Here is a 17,961-nt window from a genome sequence, read left to right as displayed (position 1 = left end):
TTTCCCTGTTATTTTTGGATCTGTTGTACTCTGAATTGATCTACGAATGTGTATGTTGATCTCCATGTTCTTAATCACATGGTAAGAATGGTTAACTCAATGTTGTAAAAATCACCTGTTTTATCAGTGTGATCCAGTGAAGGGTGATAAACACTCAGACAAGGATGATGACGGCACAAGAGTAGCAGGAGAGTCTGAAATCGAATCTGTATTATCATCTGCAACCAACGAGAAAGGTAACAATAATATTTTTTGTCGCAACATAGACATTTTAGTGGAGCAGTGCTACAATCTTTCAATTCACAAAAGTGTGAAAATTGGCATGAACAGTCTCCATGGGTCACTTGATAAGAAAATTGTCAGAGACATTTGAAATTTCAAGATGGCGGCCATTTTCCAAGATGGCCGACACCTTAGTGGAACAGTTAAGTGATATAATGGTTTATTTGGTGATACAAGCATGAAAATTGGCATGAGCAGTTTCTGTGGGTCACTTGACAATAAGCCACCCACAGCTACTTGAAATTTCACGATGGCGGCCATTTTTCAAGATAGAGCCTTTTGAGGAACCCAATACATTTCTATGAGAAAATGTATCATTTAAAGATCCACGTGGCAGATGGCAGTCATCCTAAAAAATGGCCGCCATCTTGAAATTTCAAGTCGATGTGGTGATCATTTGGTCAATTCCCAACAACTCTCCGCAATATAGGTGGAAGTGGAGTCCAGAAGACTTTCCACTCCTCGCCCTGTACCACCCATCCCTAGTTGGATGGGCTTGCCATTTGTGAATGTCGCTTCAATGCCTATGAGGGGCCGTCTGGGACATAATTCAGAATTACCTCTCACACACACATGTGAAATGCTCTCATATACACTACTGAAACACTCTCACATAAACAACTGAAAAAGTATTTGCTCACACACACTACTGAAACGCTCTCACACACACTACTAAAACGCTCTCACACACACTACTAAAACGCTCTCATACATACAAGTAAAACGTTCTCACACACACTACTGAAACGCTCTCACACACACTACTGAAACGCTCTCACACACACTACTAAAACGCTCTCACACACACTACTGAAACGCTCTCACACACACTACTAAACGCTCTCACACACACTACTAAAATGCTTTCATACATACAAGTAAAAATCTCTCACATACACTACTAAAATGCTCTCGTACACACTACTTCACTTTAATTTGTAAGAGTCTTTTACTTGTATGTATGAGAGCGTTTTAGTAGTGTGTGTGAGAGCGTTTTAGTAGTGTGTGTGAGAGCATTTTAGTAGTGTGTATGATAGCGTTTTAGTAGTGTGTGTGAGAGAGTTTTACTTGTATGTATGAGAGCATTTTAGAAGTGTGTATGAGAGCGTTTCAGTAGTGTGTGTGAGAGCGTTTCAGTAGTGTGTGTGAGCAAATACTTTTTCAGTTGTTTATGTGAGAGTGTTTCAGTAGTGTATATAAGAGCATTTCACATGTGTGTGTGAGAGGTAATTCTGAATTATGTCCCAGACGGCCCCTCATAAATGCCTGTCCCCACACGTATCCAGCTTCATAAGAAGCACGTTTGGCATGCTCTTTGAGTGCTGCTTGAGTTGGATCAAGTCATATTGTCTTTGCTTTCTGGCAAAGAGATCAAGCCTGGCCTCGTCCACAGTTGACCTGTCCAGGGGGTGGCCATCTTGAAAATAGAAATTTCAAGTGGCTGGGAGTGTTTTCTTGTCAAGCAACCCTTAGAGACTGCTCATACCAATTTGCATGCTTGGGTCACTAAACAATCATATCGCTTAACTGCTCCATTAAGGTGGTGGCCATCTTGAAAAAATAGCCGCCATCTCGAAATTTCAAGTAGCTGTGGGTGGCTTAATGTCAAGTGACCCACAGAAACTCCTCATGCCAATTTTCGTGATTGTATAAACCATTATATCACTTAACTGCTCCACTAAGGTGTCCGCCATCTTGAAATTTCAAATGTCTCGGACAATTTTCTTGTCAAGTGACCCATGGAGACTGTTCATGCCAATTTTTACGCTTGTATCATCAACTGAAAGATTCTGACAAAAATAAGCACTTAGCCGCTCCACTTTTACAGTAAAATGATATTTTACATTCCATTGTGTCAATAACATTGGGAAGTAACTAACTCTGATATCTGTTGGCATTGACCCTTCAACAGGAGAGGCTGATGAAGTTAAAGGAGTCAACAATGAAAGCAGTAACATGAGTGAGCGGCCCATGGAGGAGAGTGATGCTGTGAAGAACACGAGTCCAACGTCTCACACGGTTTCAACAGATACAAAATGTGAGAAACCTTTATGGTCAAAGTTTCCGTGGTTTTTCTTACCTACTCTGTCTCAGTGACCCTAAACAGTTTATTCCATGTTTAATTCTGCAATCTGCTTGTTGTTACCCTGCAGTGGACGAGTCGGAGGAGAGTACAGCTAAAACGGATGTAAAGGTGAGATCTTTTGGTCTTCAGAAGTCAATGTGAAGCTGCAATGTTTCCTTTTCCTTTTTTTAAAGTTTTTGTCCGTTTTTGGCTTAGTTTAAGATTGGAGTTGTTTGCATTTGTGGTTTAGAGACGGTTTTACTCCCCAAAGAGCCTGGTTGGACATGTGGCTGAGTTGAAAACACTTACAGAAGAGTCTCTTTATCTTTTTTACTAAAATGTGAACCTGCTTGCATTTAATGCTTCTCTGCATTGATCTCCTGTTGTGTGTTGTTGATCTTCATGTTCTTCATCTGAATGGTTCTAATCTGTTTTATATGATGTTAAATGGAATTATTTGTTCTCTTAGTTCGATCCAGTGAAGAAACCTGCAGATGTGGAACACTCAAAGAATGATGGCAACACAACAGCAGGAGGAGAACCTGCAACCACGGAGACAGGTACTTTTTAATGAATACTACTGTAACAAGAAAGAGTGAAGAACATAAAAACTAGCTCACAGTGAACATATTAATAAAAACTCAAATATATTGGTTTCAAAGTGCATTTTCCTGCCTCTTATAATGCAGTCATTTATTCTACTGTAGGTACCTTAGCTACGGGTATGACTGCTAAGGAAGAGGTAAGTAATTCACACACTTGTTCTGACTATTTACTTTGTATCCCATTGTGATTTATACTTTTCTACATACAGAACATATTTATGTCTTCACAGCAATCTGTTGAGATTCCTGAAGAGATCAACAGGAAGGAACAATATCAAAGAGAAAGTGAAACACTACTCTGCAGACTTCACCTTCAAGACAAACATCAACAGAAGTTGACACCAGCAGACTTTCTTAAAGTAGGTTCCCCTGTGAAACAGGACCATGACACATATGAGGCTCATACGTTTCTTCAGAGTCTGATGATGTTAGACTACAGAGCCAGATATATTCCTGTACGACAAGAAAGTCCTAAAGTGAGCCATTCAAACCCTGTGCCAGAGTCTGACGTAGTTGAGACAGACGACGACGACGATGCTCTTTTTAGTACGGGTGTAGACTTTGATGGATCTGAACAATCTCAAGTGCATCCAATGGACCTTCAAATGGCAGTATTTCACTGCTCAGACAACTTCTTAAAGCAGAACATGATTACTAAGCTATCACAATGTCAGTACGCCTTGCCCTTGCTTGTTCCTGACCCAGTCACAATGGATATTAACTGTCCTATGTGGACATTTAGACAAATAAGAAAAACATGGAAAATAACTCAAATCAAAGATAATTCAAACATTGTCACCATGAAGAGCATGCCTATCTGCAAAGCTGAGACACCCATGGTGTCATTTCTTCGTCTGGGTTCACTTCCTCTGTCTAAATCCCAGCTGATGAACACTTTGATCAACGACCGCCACAGCACCTTCTTCCACAGAGATTGCCAAGGTAACACCAAGTCTCGCCATCTGATGGATGGTGTGGCAGAGATTGCCTGGTACTGCCCTGCTGGAAGACCCAATGATGCCTTCAAAGATTGCATTGCCTTCTGTAATCTTCATGGTGATGCTCTGTCGATTGTAAAACAGCGTGACATACTGACTGACAAATCTTCAGTCAATGTTGTATTTGTACCATCTCTGGAAAAAGGTGACAATAGTTCTGCAGTTATCTCAGCCCTCTACAAGTCGCCCAAGCCTCTAATTATTCTCATTGCTGATAAGGATCATGGTGCTGTTGAGATGAAAGTGGGAAAATACAAACTGGGTCTGGACAGAAGCCAGTCAAAGGTTACTGAAGATCTGAAAAAAATCATTGGAAACATTTTGTCTGGACCACATGCATCCTTTCAGCTTGAAACCATGACTGAGGTCTCTGGAATCAAAGTGGATGAAGACGACGAAGTATGCCAAAAAGGAAAATCTGATGCAATGAAAATTGTGAGCTTGCTCCATGGGATGGATGTTTCAAAGATCAAGGATACTTTTCTCCCTTGTCAAGGCCAACTGTGGCATGAATGGGCCCAAACAAACAAAGAACTGTATCACCTCAAAGAAAAAATTGAGAAGGAGAAATGTCAAAAGCAACAGAAATTGACGCAAATACGACAAAAACAACACGCTGCTTCCTGTAGTGAACTGATGCAGTTGTTCATTGAAAGCCTCTCATCTCTTCCATCGACAGACAAAGAGTATTTTCTGAAATGGAGTCAAATCTCAATAGATGCCCTCTCCACAGACGATCTGTCGTCAATCCTCCAAAGCTACGATGAAAAGTGGGCTGAGGTCTTGGCTTTGAAGAAGAAGCATGACAAATCTGATCTGCTAAAAAGAAAGGAATCTGAGCTTGATCAAATTTCAACAAAACTACAGTCAGCAACGTTTGGCTTGGAGCACGTCTTCAGAGAAATGGGACAGATCTATGAAGCCCACGCATCTCTGAAGAAACAAACACAGAGTGGACGGACAGACTGGTCTAAATACCCTGAGCTGGCTGCAGAGCTGATGATATCAGGACGACCAATGGAGCTGATGGATGGGGATGCAGGTCATGTGCCTTTAACATGGATCTCTAGTCTTTTAGATGAAGTCATCAAGAAACTGGGTGACAAGAGACTTTTTGTTTTGTCAGTGTTGGGCGTTCAAAGCAGTGGGAAATCAACCATGCTGAATGCCATGTTTGGGTTACAGTTTGCAGTGAGTGCTGGCAGGTGCACCAAGGGTGCCTTCATGCAGCTGGTCAAAGTGTCAGAGGAGATCAGGGCAGACTTTCAGTTCGACTACATTCTAGTGGTGGACACTGAAGGACTGCGTGCCCTTGAGTTGGCAGATAAGACCACTCTTCACCACGACAATGAGCTGGCAACGTTTGTTGTTGGTCTGGGAAACATGACACTGATCAACATCTTTGGAGAGAATCCAGCTGATATGCAAGATGTTCTGCAGATTGTTGTTCAGGCTTTCATGAGGATGAAGAAAATCAAACTGGCCCCAAGTTGCATGTTTGTTCACCAGAATGTTACAGACATTGATGCTACAGAGAAAAACATGGATGGAAAGAGACGGCTGCAAGAAAAACTGGACAATATGGCCCAACTAGCAGCCAAAGAGGAAGTTTGTGATGCTGAGTGCTTCAGTGACGTCATTGCATTTGATGTACAGAAAGATGTGAAATACTTTGCCCAACTATGGGAGGGCAGTCCGCCTATGGCTCCTCCAAATCCAGGTTATAGTGAGAGTGTCCAAGAGCTGAAGACCACTATCCTCTCTAAAGCTTCACAGTCTGCTGGCATTAGTCTCTCACAGTTCAAAGGCAAAATTAAGGACCTGTGGAATGCCCTGATGAATGAACACTTTGTCTTCAGTTTCAAAAACACACTTGAAATTGCAGTGTACAGAAAACTTGAGGTCCAGCATGGGAACTGGACCTGGGCCCTGAGGAGTGAGCTGTTGACCATTGAGAACGAGCTTCATACCAAAATTGAAAATGGAAAACTGGACAAGATCGAGCTCAGTTGTCTTCATGAGAAAATGAATAAAACCTATGGAGATATCAACAAAGCAGTGACATCATATTTTGATGGTGACAGAGACAAAGAAATGTTGGTTCAGTGGCGAGGCCGATTTGAAAACAAAATCAAGGAGTTTTATGATGAACAAGTGAAAGGCGTTAAAAGAAAACTGGAGGAAGTCATCCAGCAGAAGAAAGCTTGTAAGAAGCTTGAAGATAAGAAGACAGAGTTTGAGAACAAGCTGCTCCAAAAGAGCAAAGAGCTCGCTCATCAGTTAAAGGACAAGGCAAACGATGAAAAGGAACTTAAAAAGCAGTTTAACGCTGTTTGGAGTCACTGGGTTAGCGAACTAACTACAGATACCAAACCTATTGAGGACATCAACTTTGACAACGACCGGGTAAATGTCCTTCTACACCTTGGTTACGAATGGCCTCTGATAATTGAATCCAAAGAAAGCGGCAGATACAGAAAAATAGCAGAGATCGGTGATTACTTTCACTATGTGTCTCTCACCAAGCATCAAGATCTCTTAGAGTCAAGCCAACAGTCTCAAGATCATAAGACAGAAAACACACACACACAAGGGCAAACACGTTATTCATTAACAACTGCATGGGCGACCATTAAAAAATCTTTTGGATTTGGGCCAACACAACAACTTGAACAACATTCATCAAGTAGTTCTTTATCATATGGAGAAAGGGAACTGATCAGATCCCTCATTGCCTCTGTTGAACTACAGACCATCAACAGCATCAAGAAAAATCCTGTTGCTACAAGAGGCTACAGCCCAGCTTACTTGCAAGAAGTGGCTTACAGTGTGAAAGAACGGGTCACAGAATTTGAATCAAAGAGGAAATACGCTCTGAAGAAGGAGTTCAAAGTGGATCTCCTGCTCTATGTGTTTGACAGAGCAGAGAAATGGCTTTCAGAGTCCCACAAGAAGTTCAAATGTAACAATGACGCACACACGTATGTAGAAAGCAAGAAAATGCAATATTACAACATTTTTAGAAGCTTCTGCAAAGGAAACTCATCCGCTGTTGTGCTTGGAGAAATGATCTGTGACCAACTCAAGAGTTCCACCGTTGAGGCCGTCTTTAACAAGGCTGCCATTGATCTCGCTCATGAGATGAGGTGCAATTTCCCAGCATTCAGTGGGAACAGACTCAACTTGGAGAAACATGTGTTGAAGTCACTCGCGGAGAGACAGGACTTTGATCGTTTTATCACCTACATCCGAAAGCCAAAGAGGTATGTAGAGACTTTTATAAGAGAAGAAGTGCAGAAATACATCTTCAAGGACAACAAAGAGAAAGCTCTGAATATACTCAAGAAAAATGTTGACGACATCAAAAGCCTTGTGAGTTTAGGTTTATACACTGCAACAGAGAAAGTCAAAAAGAAAAAAGGCGGCCCAGACATGTGGGTGGAGGAATTTTCCAGTTTGCTAAAAGACAAGCTAACATTCAAAATCACCTACTGTCAAAACTTCAGCGACTCAAACAGTTTTGACTTTCTTAAAGAAGAGATAGAGAAAGGGCTTGTATCTGTCACTGAGGAGATGAGTAGCCTCTCACTGGATAAGATCAAGGAATTCAGGATGAAGCCTGATCAAATCCTCATCGATCAGCTGTGTAACTGCTGCTGGGTAAGGTGTCCATTCTGTGCTGCTGTTTGTACCAACACACTGGAAGATCACAGTCCTGACAGACACAACGTCCCTTTCCATCGCCCCTCTGGAGTCGAAGGATGGCACGTGAGAGGCACAGTGGAACTGGTCATCGATTTCTGCACAACTTTGGTTGCAAGTGATAGAAAATTCTTTCCCACTCCTGATTCAGATGAGAGCGTTCCTTACAAGGAGTATCAAAGAGGTGGAGATGATTATGCCACATGGGAGATTACTCCTGATGCATCCAAACTGACATACTGGAAATGGTTTGTATGTCGATTTGAAAAGCAACTGGAAGACCACTATACATTAAAATTCCAGGGTAGTGGTGAAATTCCCAGCGAGTGGAGAACCTACAGTCAGTCAGAAGCTATTGAAAGTCTGGATGACATGTACAACCTGTGAACAGAAACAAGCGAGCTCTACTCAAAGTCACAGAAGGCCAAAGCGTCTTTACATATAAAAAAGAAATTAGAGTTTATGATTTGATTGACGGCAGCAATACTGAGGATGAAGCTTCTCCAAAATGACTCATCAGACATCTGAATTCATTATACTTCATCAGCTTTTATTTTATTCTACATGACAATGACGATTCATGAAATTGTCATGATTGTCAGATATTATGGACACATTTCCACTTCCTCTAAAAACAGGATTTTAAGATATGATTTGACTTTTGTTTCATACATTTATTGTGTGAAAGTTGTATACTTTAAATGAAACATAATTGTGTAAAATGAGTTATGAGAAGTATATCCTTTGTTCCTCTAAAGATGTGTTTGGTTGGTATTTTTACAAACAAGATGTGTGAAATGTGTAGTTTATCGAGCTGATGCATGTTGTCTGACATGTATATAATTGTATCCATTCAAAATAAGAAATGACAGCCATGTTTGCTTTAAATCTTTATTTTTACTTTTGTGCACAGAGCTCATTAAAAGGAGTCATGACATGTAGTTCTGATAAAACTTGAATATAAATGTCTCTGTAATTGTATTTTTATGGAAATCAAGTTTGAAGGGTTTTGAATGTTTCTAACATAAATAATAGATAATAGGTGGATGTCCTGAGATTATACTGTATTCATGAACTGCAAATAATTTGTTTTTGAGACTTGTTGAGTTACAAGTTGTGATAAGTTGACATATTGTTGTTTTGTTAAAGCATTGAATTCCTAAAAAATAAACAAAAGTTAGCTGAAATGTTATGTTTATATATGCAAATGAGTTATCTATTGTTAACATTTGGTGGATTTAGGAGAAATCTACAGATGCAAAAACACAAAGTGTAAATAAACAAAACTTGTATCTTTCTTTTCTTTCCACTGTACTTTTTTTTTTTCCTCCAAAATTGTATTTACACTGAATCTAAACACCAGATCTTCAATATCAACATCAAGATCAACCATTTGGTGGTCATAAACTTAATTTTAATTGAATTTATGTTGAAGGACTAACGTGCCATGAGTGACTAAAATAAGGATAGAGAATAGAATAAAGAGTCCGTTACAAAATGAATCACACAGATGAAGAAAACGAAGATGAAATGATTTTTAGTGAGATCATGGAGGGAGCAAACAGAACTGCATAAACAGAAATGGCATCTGTCAGATTAAAGATGTGCTATTAAGTGCTATTAGATATGAGTTTATTTGGAGATGCAGGTTTTTTGGCCTCTGCATTGCCGATACTGTTTTTCATGTAAAGTTAGTGTTAGGGTTAGGGTTAGGGTTAGGGTACCGGGGGGGGGAAATGTTCAAAGCTCAGGATTAAGCTACAATCCTCCAAAAGAACCCAAACAAGATGATTTGAATGTACATGTTTATATTATTGTGCACAAGACAACAAGACAATTCACTGAAGATCTACACCTGATGACCAATATTTCTTGACCGACTCTTGTCTTTAGCCAAACTGATAGACGTATCACAGCAGTGGAGTTTCTTAGGAGATCTTGATGGAGGTCAGTTTGAAGTCCCCACAGATTTTGATGTAGCTGATGACATCCATGCCATCACGGTTGGGAAACTGTACTTCATGTCCATCCGGAAGCTCCACTTCAAACATTTCTCCAGTCAGCTTCAACAGAATCTTTAATAGAAAACATAAAGTAGGATGTTTTTATTTTTAGCAGAAAAGCTCTCCAAATCTACCAGCGTGGCTAATAATCACTAAAGGTAATTGAGGAATTATGTTTCTTCTGATTTGGACGAACTGACCCTTTAAGCATTTAAAAAAAAAATCCTAGCAAATCATACACAACCTTTTCATTCGTTTCTCTTTTCAAGATACACACAGCCTCACTTTCTTCAGTCAGATTTCCTCACCTTGACATGCGTGCCCCTCTGTAGAGGATTGTTTATTTCTCGACTCTCATTACCCCAACAACCTGCGGTCTTTGAGTTGCAAACGAGAACGGCTCCATCAGCGTCGTCATGGAAACGAGGGTTAAAGTGCAGCGCCAGGTCATCTGCACAAGAGCCGAGGTCGATCCGGAATCTGAGTGGATCAGAGATTACACAATAAATATATCAGGTTCAATATTAGTCAAGTAAAAAAAAGTCACATTACTCCTGTTTTTTTCAGAATGCATCTCCATGAATGTCACCGTATTATTTTCTTCAAAAAAGAAACTAATATAAAATAGAATGTGTGTGCTTCGCTCACCTGTCAGCCTCATGCAGAATTAAACCCTTAACTTTGATCTGATCTCCAGCTCGCAGAAACACGTTCTTCAATTCAACTTGCTGAGAAACACAGTTGTGCAGTTCAGTCATTATGATATACATTTTTAAGCCACAAATTACAGAAACTCCACCATCTGCAGTGAAGTAAAAGCAGAAACAAAGCAGTCAGACCTACCATGCTCATTGTGGCTGCTGCCGTTGGTGAACAGTCCTGGAGCTGAGGAGAGATGTTTGAGGATGGTCTTGACACACAGTTTTCTGCCCTAACAGACAAAAAGTAAGTATGACAGTGAAGTTTCACCTCATTTATAATGTGAAGTACAAAGGATTAGGGGAAGGGTCTTTTAACGTTACAATGTGACATCATCATGACAATCAAATAGCCCATTCAGTGCAGATGCCCTGATTTAATCATTGCTGTTGAACTCGTTTTTGTGAATAAGGTGATTGTTTTCTTAATCACAGATTGGGTTGTGAGCTTCATCTGCCACAGAGTTACTGTGTTTGAACAAACTACTCTGCCATGAGTGATTCAAATATGTTTTGTTTAGGAGCCATTGTGCTCGTTGGGGGTCATTAAGACATGGCTGACTACATTGGAGCAAAACCTCTACCATATCTGTATTCAACCAGTCTGTGGAGCTGGTCCTTTAAATGAATGAACATTGTAATGCTTGATTAATTAAAAATGAATAATAAATACGTTCTATTATTGGCTGCTTACGTGCTTATTATTGGCCATTGGGTTGTTTAATAATTAGTAATTACATGTCTTTCCTGTCTCTTCATACTTATAATTCTGTTTATCATAAAATACACTTCTTCGTGTACCGTTAAAGTGACCGTTGGGTGAACTCGAGCGAGCATTGCTACAACTTGACAGACATGACAACACTTCCGTGTATTTTATGATAAACACAATTATTTCATGACAATTTCGGTTATTTAATTTTAAGATAACCTACATTTGGTCACGGGAATGTGAAAGTATTTCCCGGAGTGAGGCTAGTTTCACAAAATTAAAGTGTTGCCGTTCCTAACTGTGACCACAGGGGGGTAGTACAAACTTATGATATCATTTTAAAGGCTTTCTAGGAAGGAATTACATTGACTTTATACTGTTTGATAACTAAGTAATACAGATACATATACATGCAGGTTTAAATATCAGCAGTATTCCCTATAAAGAATGTGGTCTTTAACAACTTCCGCTACGTTACCGGAAATGACAGAATAAAGTAAACAGAGGAGCTGTCAGTGGATCTAGAAAGTGAGCTAATTGCGTCTAAAGTGATCGATAAAAAGATATTTTCCTTTTTATGCATACTACGGGACGTTTGCACGAGAAGCTGGTGCCACGTCTCATAAAGGTAAATCGTCTGCGACGTGTTAACGTTTCTGAAAGAGACGAATTTGATTCCACCTGCCAAATTAGCTTGACGTTGCAGCAGCTAACGTTAGCAGCTAATCGGCGTTAGCAATCACTTTTCTTTCTGTTAGCTTCCGTCACCACAAAGAAATAATACTGTCGGCTTTTACTGTATAGATGGTTGTGTGTAGTATCACTGTTACACGCCTTCAGACTCGTTAAACCGTCCAACAGCGGGTAGTTAGCATGCACTGAAAGTCACCAGCTGTTGGTCGGCTAGCTAGCGTCTTATACTGACGTCAAATGTCGCTGGTTTATTGAAGCGACATTACGTTTGGGTAGATCCAGTATTGTATAACCCAGCCAGGGTGAGCTCACTTTAAATATCTTTTATTTCATCGGTAGCCCACACTGAGATAGCTGCTCAACTGTATCAGGTAGCTGTCTTCTTATTTCTGTCTTCATACCTTTGTTTTAACCTAATGGGTTTGTTGTGATGTCGCTCTCAGGTCTTACAGGGACAGGATCTGTCCTGCAATGTTCACAGACATGGACTATGAATTGGAGGAGGACAAACTGTGAGTCACCATTATGTTTTCTCCGTTTTATGATCCGTGCTATTCAGTTGTGTTTCAGCTTATACATAACTGACAAATCACACCATGTGGAGACTGATGTATCACTAAACCTTTAAAAAACAAGCTAATAGTGGGTCCAAGTCTTGTTACAAAATGTGCACTAATTTCTGTCATCACCTTTTTTTGTTATACACTTGAAGAGCATTATTCTATAATGCTGTACTTGAGAGAATGAGAATGCAAAAACAGAGTCAACTAAAAGCTGCTATTCTCAATCTGTCACATTTTCTCCTCAACAGGGGAATACCAACAGTACCTGGGACTGTGTGCCTGAAGAAGGATACAAATAACCTTATTGGGATCAGCATCGGTGGTGGGGCACAGTACTGCCCTTGTCTCTACATTGTCCAGGTACAGACCAATTGATTATAACCGTCTTTATGAATCCTGCACGTCTTCAAGTATAAAATGTTAGCGTATACATACATCTGTGTCATTGGTATTTGTATTTATTTTTTATGTTATTTCTGTTGTCTTGCAGGTTTTTGATAACACTCCAGCAGCTCTCGATGGGACACTGGCAGCAGGTGATGAAATCACAGGTGTTAATGGGAAACCAGTGAAGGGAAAGACCAAAGTGGAGGTGGCCAAGATGATTCAAGCTGTGCAGGTACACAAATACACCCAGGACAAGCTCAGATTCCTATTGCTTACTTCTGCTACAATTCTGTGGCTATACTGTCTAGATATGGACCATTTCCATGCAGTCTTCTCTGTAAGTGATTAAAGTCATAATAATACTTATTATTATTATTATTATTATGATAGTAGTTGGTGGCTAACATAAAACAATTAAAACCAGCCACCTGCCGAATGCAGGTCATTTTGTTTTGTGGCTGTTTTTGCCTCAACATTCACTCAGGAGGGAAATCAGCCTTTGAATGTTCTCTTATATTAAGAAAAACCCTCATTCTGTAAACGTCCTTCTGGTCTCCAAATCAAAAGTTACACCAACTAAACTCCGCACCACTCATGACCAGTCTATTTTAATATATTTAAAAATGAATTTGAGCACATATGGCCATGCATAGAAACATGCAAACGGAATAAATCGTTACTTACGTTTCTCCGTCCTGCTGTGGCTGCAGATTTATCAGGGAATAGTCCGACAGTTTACTAAATGTGGATGCAAACTCGCCACCAGACTGTTGGGAAGAGGGAATTTACAGGCTTGCTAAGCGCAGCTAAAGGGGCCAGGACAATAGCGCATAGCGTTTGGTGTAACGTCACCAGTGCAGGGTGGCTGTGTTGTTTTTGGCATCCATTGTTCGCACCCAGAAAATTCCATGACTTCCTGCCCGATGGATTAAAGACGAGGTGCAATGAGGGATTTAAAGGATTAGATTGTGTTGCTGTTACCCATTCAGCGCAAGTGAATGTGTGAATTCCACCCTCCAGTGCCATGAAGCTGTTTTCTCATTGGCTATTTGACCACATGTAATAGGATAACACATTGTATTTTAACTCTTCTTTTTAGATTTTTACCAAATTAAATTGACAAAAGATGTCATTTTCTAGAGGTGGTCTACTTTTACATATATCAGTTTATTTTTTGTTGTTGTTAATTAGTCTGTGTATCTCTTGATGATGTTTTCACAGGGAGAAGCAGTAATCCACTACAACAAACTGCAGGCAGACCCCAAACAGGGGAAGTCTCTGGATATAGGTAATACACACACACACACACACACAGACACACACACACACACACACACACTGTATTACTGTATGTGAAGTATGTGCTGTAATGCTATGACTTGCATTCTTCCACTTTCACAGTAACCTGTACCTAGAGCTGCTGTGTTTGTGCATTAAATGTTGTCTTTCAGTGCTGAAGAAAGTCAAACATCGCCTGGTTGAGAATATGAGCTCAGGCACAGCAGATGCTCTTGGACTCAGTAGAGCTATTCTATGCAACGGTGGGATTATTATTACAAGATTCTATGAATTAATGTACATAGATGGATATGATGCTTGACTCGTGTGAATTGATTTTACAGATGGACTGGTCAAGAGACTCGAGGAGCTGGAGAAAACCGCAGAGCTCTACAAAGGTAAAGAATAATCTGCTTACAAAACTGAACTTGGGTGAACTAAAGTTTTGGTGTTAGTCTGACAAATGAAGTAACTATTAGTCTGATGTTTGAATCACATAAGTTGTGTTAAGGTGAGTTACTGTGAAGCTTCACCGGTTCCTGTTAGTTCAAACCAATATATTCTGTTTGCTTGTAGGGCTGATGGAGCACACAAAGAGACTGCTCAGAGCTTTCTTTGAGCTTTCTCAAACTCACAGAGGTGAGTTACTGTGAAAATCAGATATTATAAACAAATTACTTGGTGCACATTTTACAACATAAGACAGACTATCTTAAAATATCTCAATTGATTTCTGATCTGATTGGAAAATCTCCCCCTCCAGCGTTTGGTGATGTTTTTTCCGTCATCGGGGTGCGAGAACCCCAGGCTGCAGCCAGCGAGGCTTTTGTGAAGTTTGCTGATGCTCACCGCAACATTGAGAAGTACGGGATTCAGCTGCTGAAGACAATCAAACCTGTGAGTACCGATTAGAATTTAACGTTGAAGCAGTTGAGCTCTCAGACCTCTTAGAGAGAAAAATGTGTCCTTTCCAGTTTTTCTATTAAACATTATGAAGGGGAAGTACAAAACACACACTGAAGTTAATCCAACACTGCTGTGCTTTATTGTGCGTCTATCGTGTGGCTCTTACGACATGATTGTATGGCCTGTCTGACGCATCGCTTTTTGTTGTGCAGATGCTCCACGATCTGAACACGTACCTTCACAAGGCCATACCAGACACGAAGCTCACCATACGCAAGTACCTGGACGTGAAGTTTGAATATCTGGTAAGGCAGCAGCGTTTTAGTGCGATGTACATCATCGGGCCATCGCTTGTAAATCTGACTGATGGCTAATCAGATCACTATCGGTCAATCCCTGTGTGTCTTTCAGTCATACTGCCTGAAGGTGAAGGAAATGGATGATGAAGAATACAGCAGTATTGTGAGTTCTCATTGTCATGATGTGCATGAGATTTTCGGGTTTGACATGTCTCAGAGAATAATGAGCTTCTTCTTCTTCCAGGCCATGGGAGAGCCCCTGTATCGTGTCAGCACGGGTAACTATGAGTACCGCTTGGTGCTGCGGTGTCGGCAGGAGGCTCGCGCTCGCTTCGCCAAGATGAGGAAGGACGTTCTGGAGAAGATAGAGCTGCTGGATCAGAAACACGGTCTGTTATTGAGCCTTTTACTCAACCACTCAGGTGTAATCAGGTGCTGGTGATGTCATTCCATCTGTGTGATCACTTTGTCGCTGTCCACCACAAACGAGACAATGTCAACCACCCGGCCATGCTGGATGTATGAGGTCACGGGTCTAAACACACACACGCACACAAAGGGTTTTTTGTTGCATAGCTGTCTGATATTTAAAACAGGATGTGAGAGGAGGGACAGCATACATGCCACATATGAGACACCAGACAGGGGTTAATCCGTCCCTCAGTGAAAGGTCAGAAAGCCACACATTAACAAGTGTTTGTGCTTTCTTTCTCTTCACATTCTTTTAAAGTAAAGTGTTTTCTACGTACACATCTCTCTTTCCCACGTCGCTATGTATATTAATGTGGATGCTCCGCTCTTTTCTCCCCCCTCATCTTCACCTTCAGTCCAGGACATCGTGTTCCAGCTGCAGCGCTTTGTCTCCGGCATGTCACGTTACTACGACGAGTGCTATGCCGTTCTGAAGGAGGCAGATGTCTTCCCCATCGAAGTGGACCTCTCCCGCACCACGATCAACTACGGCAGCCAGTCGTTCTCCTACACTGGAGATGAGGAGGACGAGGAGGAGGAAGAAGGAGGTGGCGGCGGCGGAGAGGATGGAGAGAGCAGTGCAGGGAGAAGAGCAGAGAACGGCGCTGAGAAACTGATCGATGATGAATGATAATTCATTAGAGAGTGTGTGTGCGTGTGCGTGTGTGTGCGCGCGTGTGTGTGTGTGTGTGTGTGTGTGTGTGTGTGTGTGTGTGTGTGTGTGTGTGTGTGTGTGTGTGTGTGTGTGTGTGTGTGTGTGTGTGTGTGTGTGTGTGTGTGTGTGTGTGTGTGTGTGTGTGTGTGTGTGTGTGTGTGTGTGTGTGTGTGTGTGTGTGTGTGTGTGTGTGTGTTCTGTTCTTCACTTGCATTTATTGTCACTCACCAAACAGTAGAGCAGTGGAGTGTAGTTGAAATGGATAACACTATCGTCACAGTGGTGAATACTGTTGAAAACGGCTGCTATAATCCTGTATGTTTCCTCCTGGGATACACTCAAATAACAGCTTTTTTATTATTTTACCACGGCAACATTTGACTTTCTACTTTCTCTTTTTAAAGACTGCTTTTCATTGCTAAACATACTTTTCAGAAGGCAATTTTATTTTAATCTGAGTCAGTAGAATCAGTAAGATTCATGAGCATATGAGGTGTGCCTTCTTCTTAATGATTCATAATGGGTCTTGGCTGGATGTCAGTGTGCATGTTGCTGATTGCTTAAGTTATACTTTGATACTTACATTTTGTTATTTTGGACAGGGATTTATTAAGCTACCTAAAATTATATTTTGTGTTAAATATTATTTTCTTCCTCCACAAACAAATGGCTAACGATGCTGAATGAAGAGTGTTACATTCCTTCAACGTCTTTTTTTTTAATTCTTCTTTTTAATTCTCCTTTTAATTCTTCTTACACAGGAGAGAGCTTGCATTTAACATGTCCATCTCTGAAAAGCTTCACAAGCAGTCTTTTTAACATCATTCAGTCTGTTTTACTCGGACTCCAGTGGCCCACACTCTGCTAGTGTTTCTGTTCAGGAGGAGAAAAGTAATGGACACACACACAGCCTCACAGAGCTTTCCCACTGTGTGGAAATCATGGGTGATTAAAATGATGCCAACTATATGTGTAAATAATTATGTACAAAGGGAAAGGGTGGTAAAAATATTGTTTAACTTTTCTTGTCATTCCCACGTTATTTATTTGTTTTGTCAAAGTACATTTAAAAGTTTTAATGAGAATATTTTATTCTATATTGTAGTGAAATATTTATCCACTTCTGTGGCTCCTTGTTGCCTTCAGGAGGATAAGATGATTCTGTGCATTTTCATGATTTACTATGGGGGAGGCCTCACATCAGATAACACTGTCCTGCTGTTACCAACGAGTCCACTATGTGTTGAATTAAAAACAGTTTGCTCAAGTATTGTTTTGTTTTCTTGAATAATTGGAAATGAATGAATCAGGAGGACCCACTGTATCTTATTATGTTTTGCACATTGTTAAGACACCTGCAGCACATTGGCTGAAAGTTGTGTGCTTAATTGGACTTACATTTAACCTTTAAAACGGTTGTTTTGTACCATGCATAAAATATTTATAGACGGACACGAGGTTAAAAGTTGCCTTGTTAGATTAATGTCACATTAGATGACAAATGCATTATGTTTTTGGTGGTGTATTCCTTTCTGGGATGCCTTCAAATCAATAGCTTTGTTATTATTTTACCACACCCCGTGACCCTGAATACAGGATAAGCGGTAGACAATGGATGGATTATTTTCCCACAGCATCATTTGA

At 40.5% G+C, this 17,961-nt stretch overlaps 3 protein-coding genes across 6 annotated transcripts in view; 2 read left to right on the top strand and 1 right to left on the bottom strand.

Moving 5' to 3' along the window:
• Positions 1-8,948, top strand: part of LOC311031283 (interferon-induced very large GTPase 1-like) — a 60,127-nt gene extending 51,179 nt beyond the window's left edge. For all 4 annotated transcript variants that reach the window (XM_084037492.1, XM_084037491.1, XM_084037493.1 and 1 more), the window contains 6 exons: positions 128-236; positions 2,195-2,320; positions 2,436-2,476; positions 2,817-2,907; positions 3,055-3,089; positions 3,183-8,948. In XM_084037492.1, the coding sequence (XP_083893618.1) occupies positions 128-236; positions 2,195-2,320; positions 2,436-2,476; positions 2,817-2,907; positions 3,055-3,089; positions 3,183-8,039 (5,259 nt within the window). In that variant the 3' untranslated portion in view covers positions 8,040-8,948. The remainder of the gene's footprint in view (positions 1-127; positions 237-2,194; positions 2,321-2,435; positions 2,477-2,816; positions 2,908-3,054; positions 3,090-3,182) is intronic.
• A 613-nt stretch (positions 8,949-9,561) lies between these two features.
• On the bottom strand, positions 9,562-13,449 carry LOC311031312 (galectin-2-like). Its single transcript, XM_084037549.1, has 5 exons — positions 13,393-13,449; positions 10,499-10,586; positions 10,304-10,383; positions 9,964-10,135; positions 9,562-9,727 (listed from the first exon to the last, which is right to left on the bottom strand). Exons 2-5 carry the CDS (start codon positions 10,505-10,507, stop codon positions 9,581-9,583), a joined length of 408 nt encoding a protein of 135 aa, XP_083893675.1. The 5' UTR covers positions 10,508-10,586; positions 13,393-13,449; the 3' UTR covers positions 9,562-9,580.
• On the top strand, positions 11,544-17,587 carry pick1 (protein interacting with prkca 1). The gene is made up of 13 exons (XM_084037532.1): positions 11,544-11,693; positions 12,202-12,270; positions 12,570-12,681; positions 12,812-12,940; positions 13,930-13,996; positions 14,160-14,249; positions 14,331-14,384; positions 14,563-14,625; positions 14,750-14,883; positions 15,105-15,197; positions 15,304-15,354; positions 15,436-15,580; positions 16,019-17,587. Exons 2-13 carry the CDS (start codon positions 12,230-12,232, stop codon positions 16,291-16,293), a joined length of 1,254 nt encoding a protein of 417 aa, XP_083893658.1. The 5' UTR covers positions 11,544-11,693; positions 12,202-12,229; the 3' UTR covers positions 16,294-17,587.
• Positions 17,588-17,961: the final 374 nt, after the last annotated feature.

The sequence above is a fragment of the Eutrigla gurnardus genome, assembly GCF_963514095.1.
Source record: "Eutrigla gurnardus genome assembly, chromosome: 20".
Lineage (NCBI taxonomy): Eukaryota > Metazoa > Chordata > Actinopteri > Perciformes > Triglidae > Eutrigla > Eutrigla gurnardus.
This window is presented reverse-complemented; position numbering and strand designations above follow the sequence as displayed.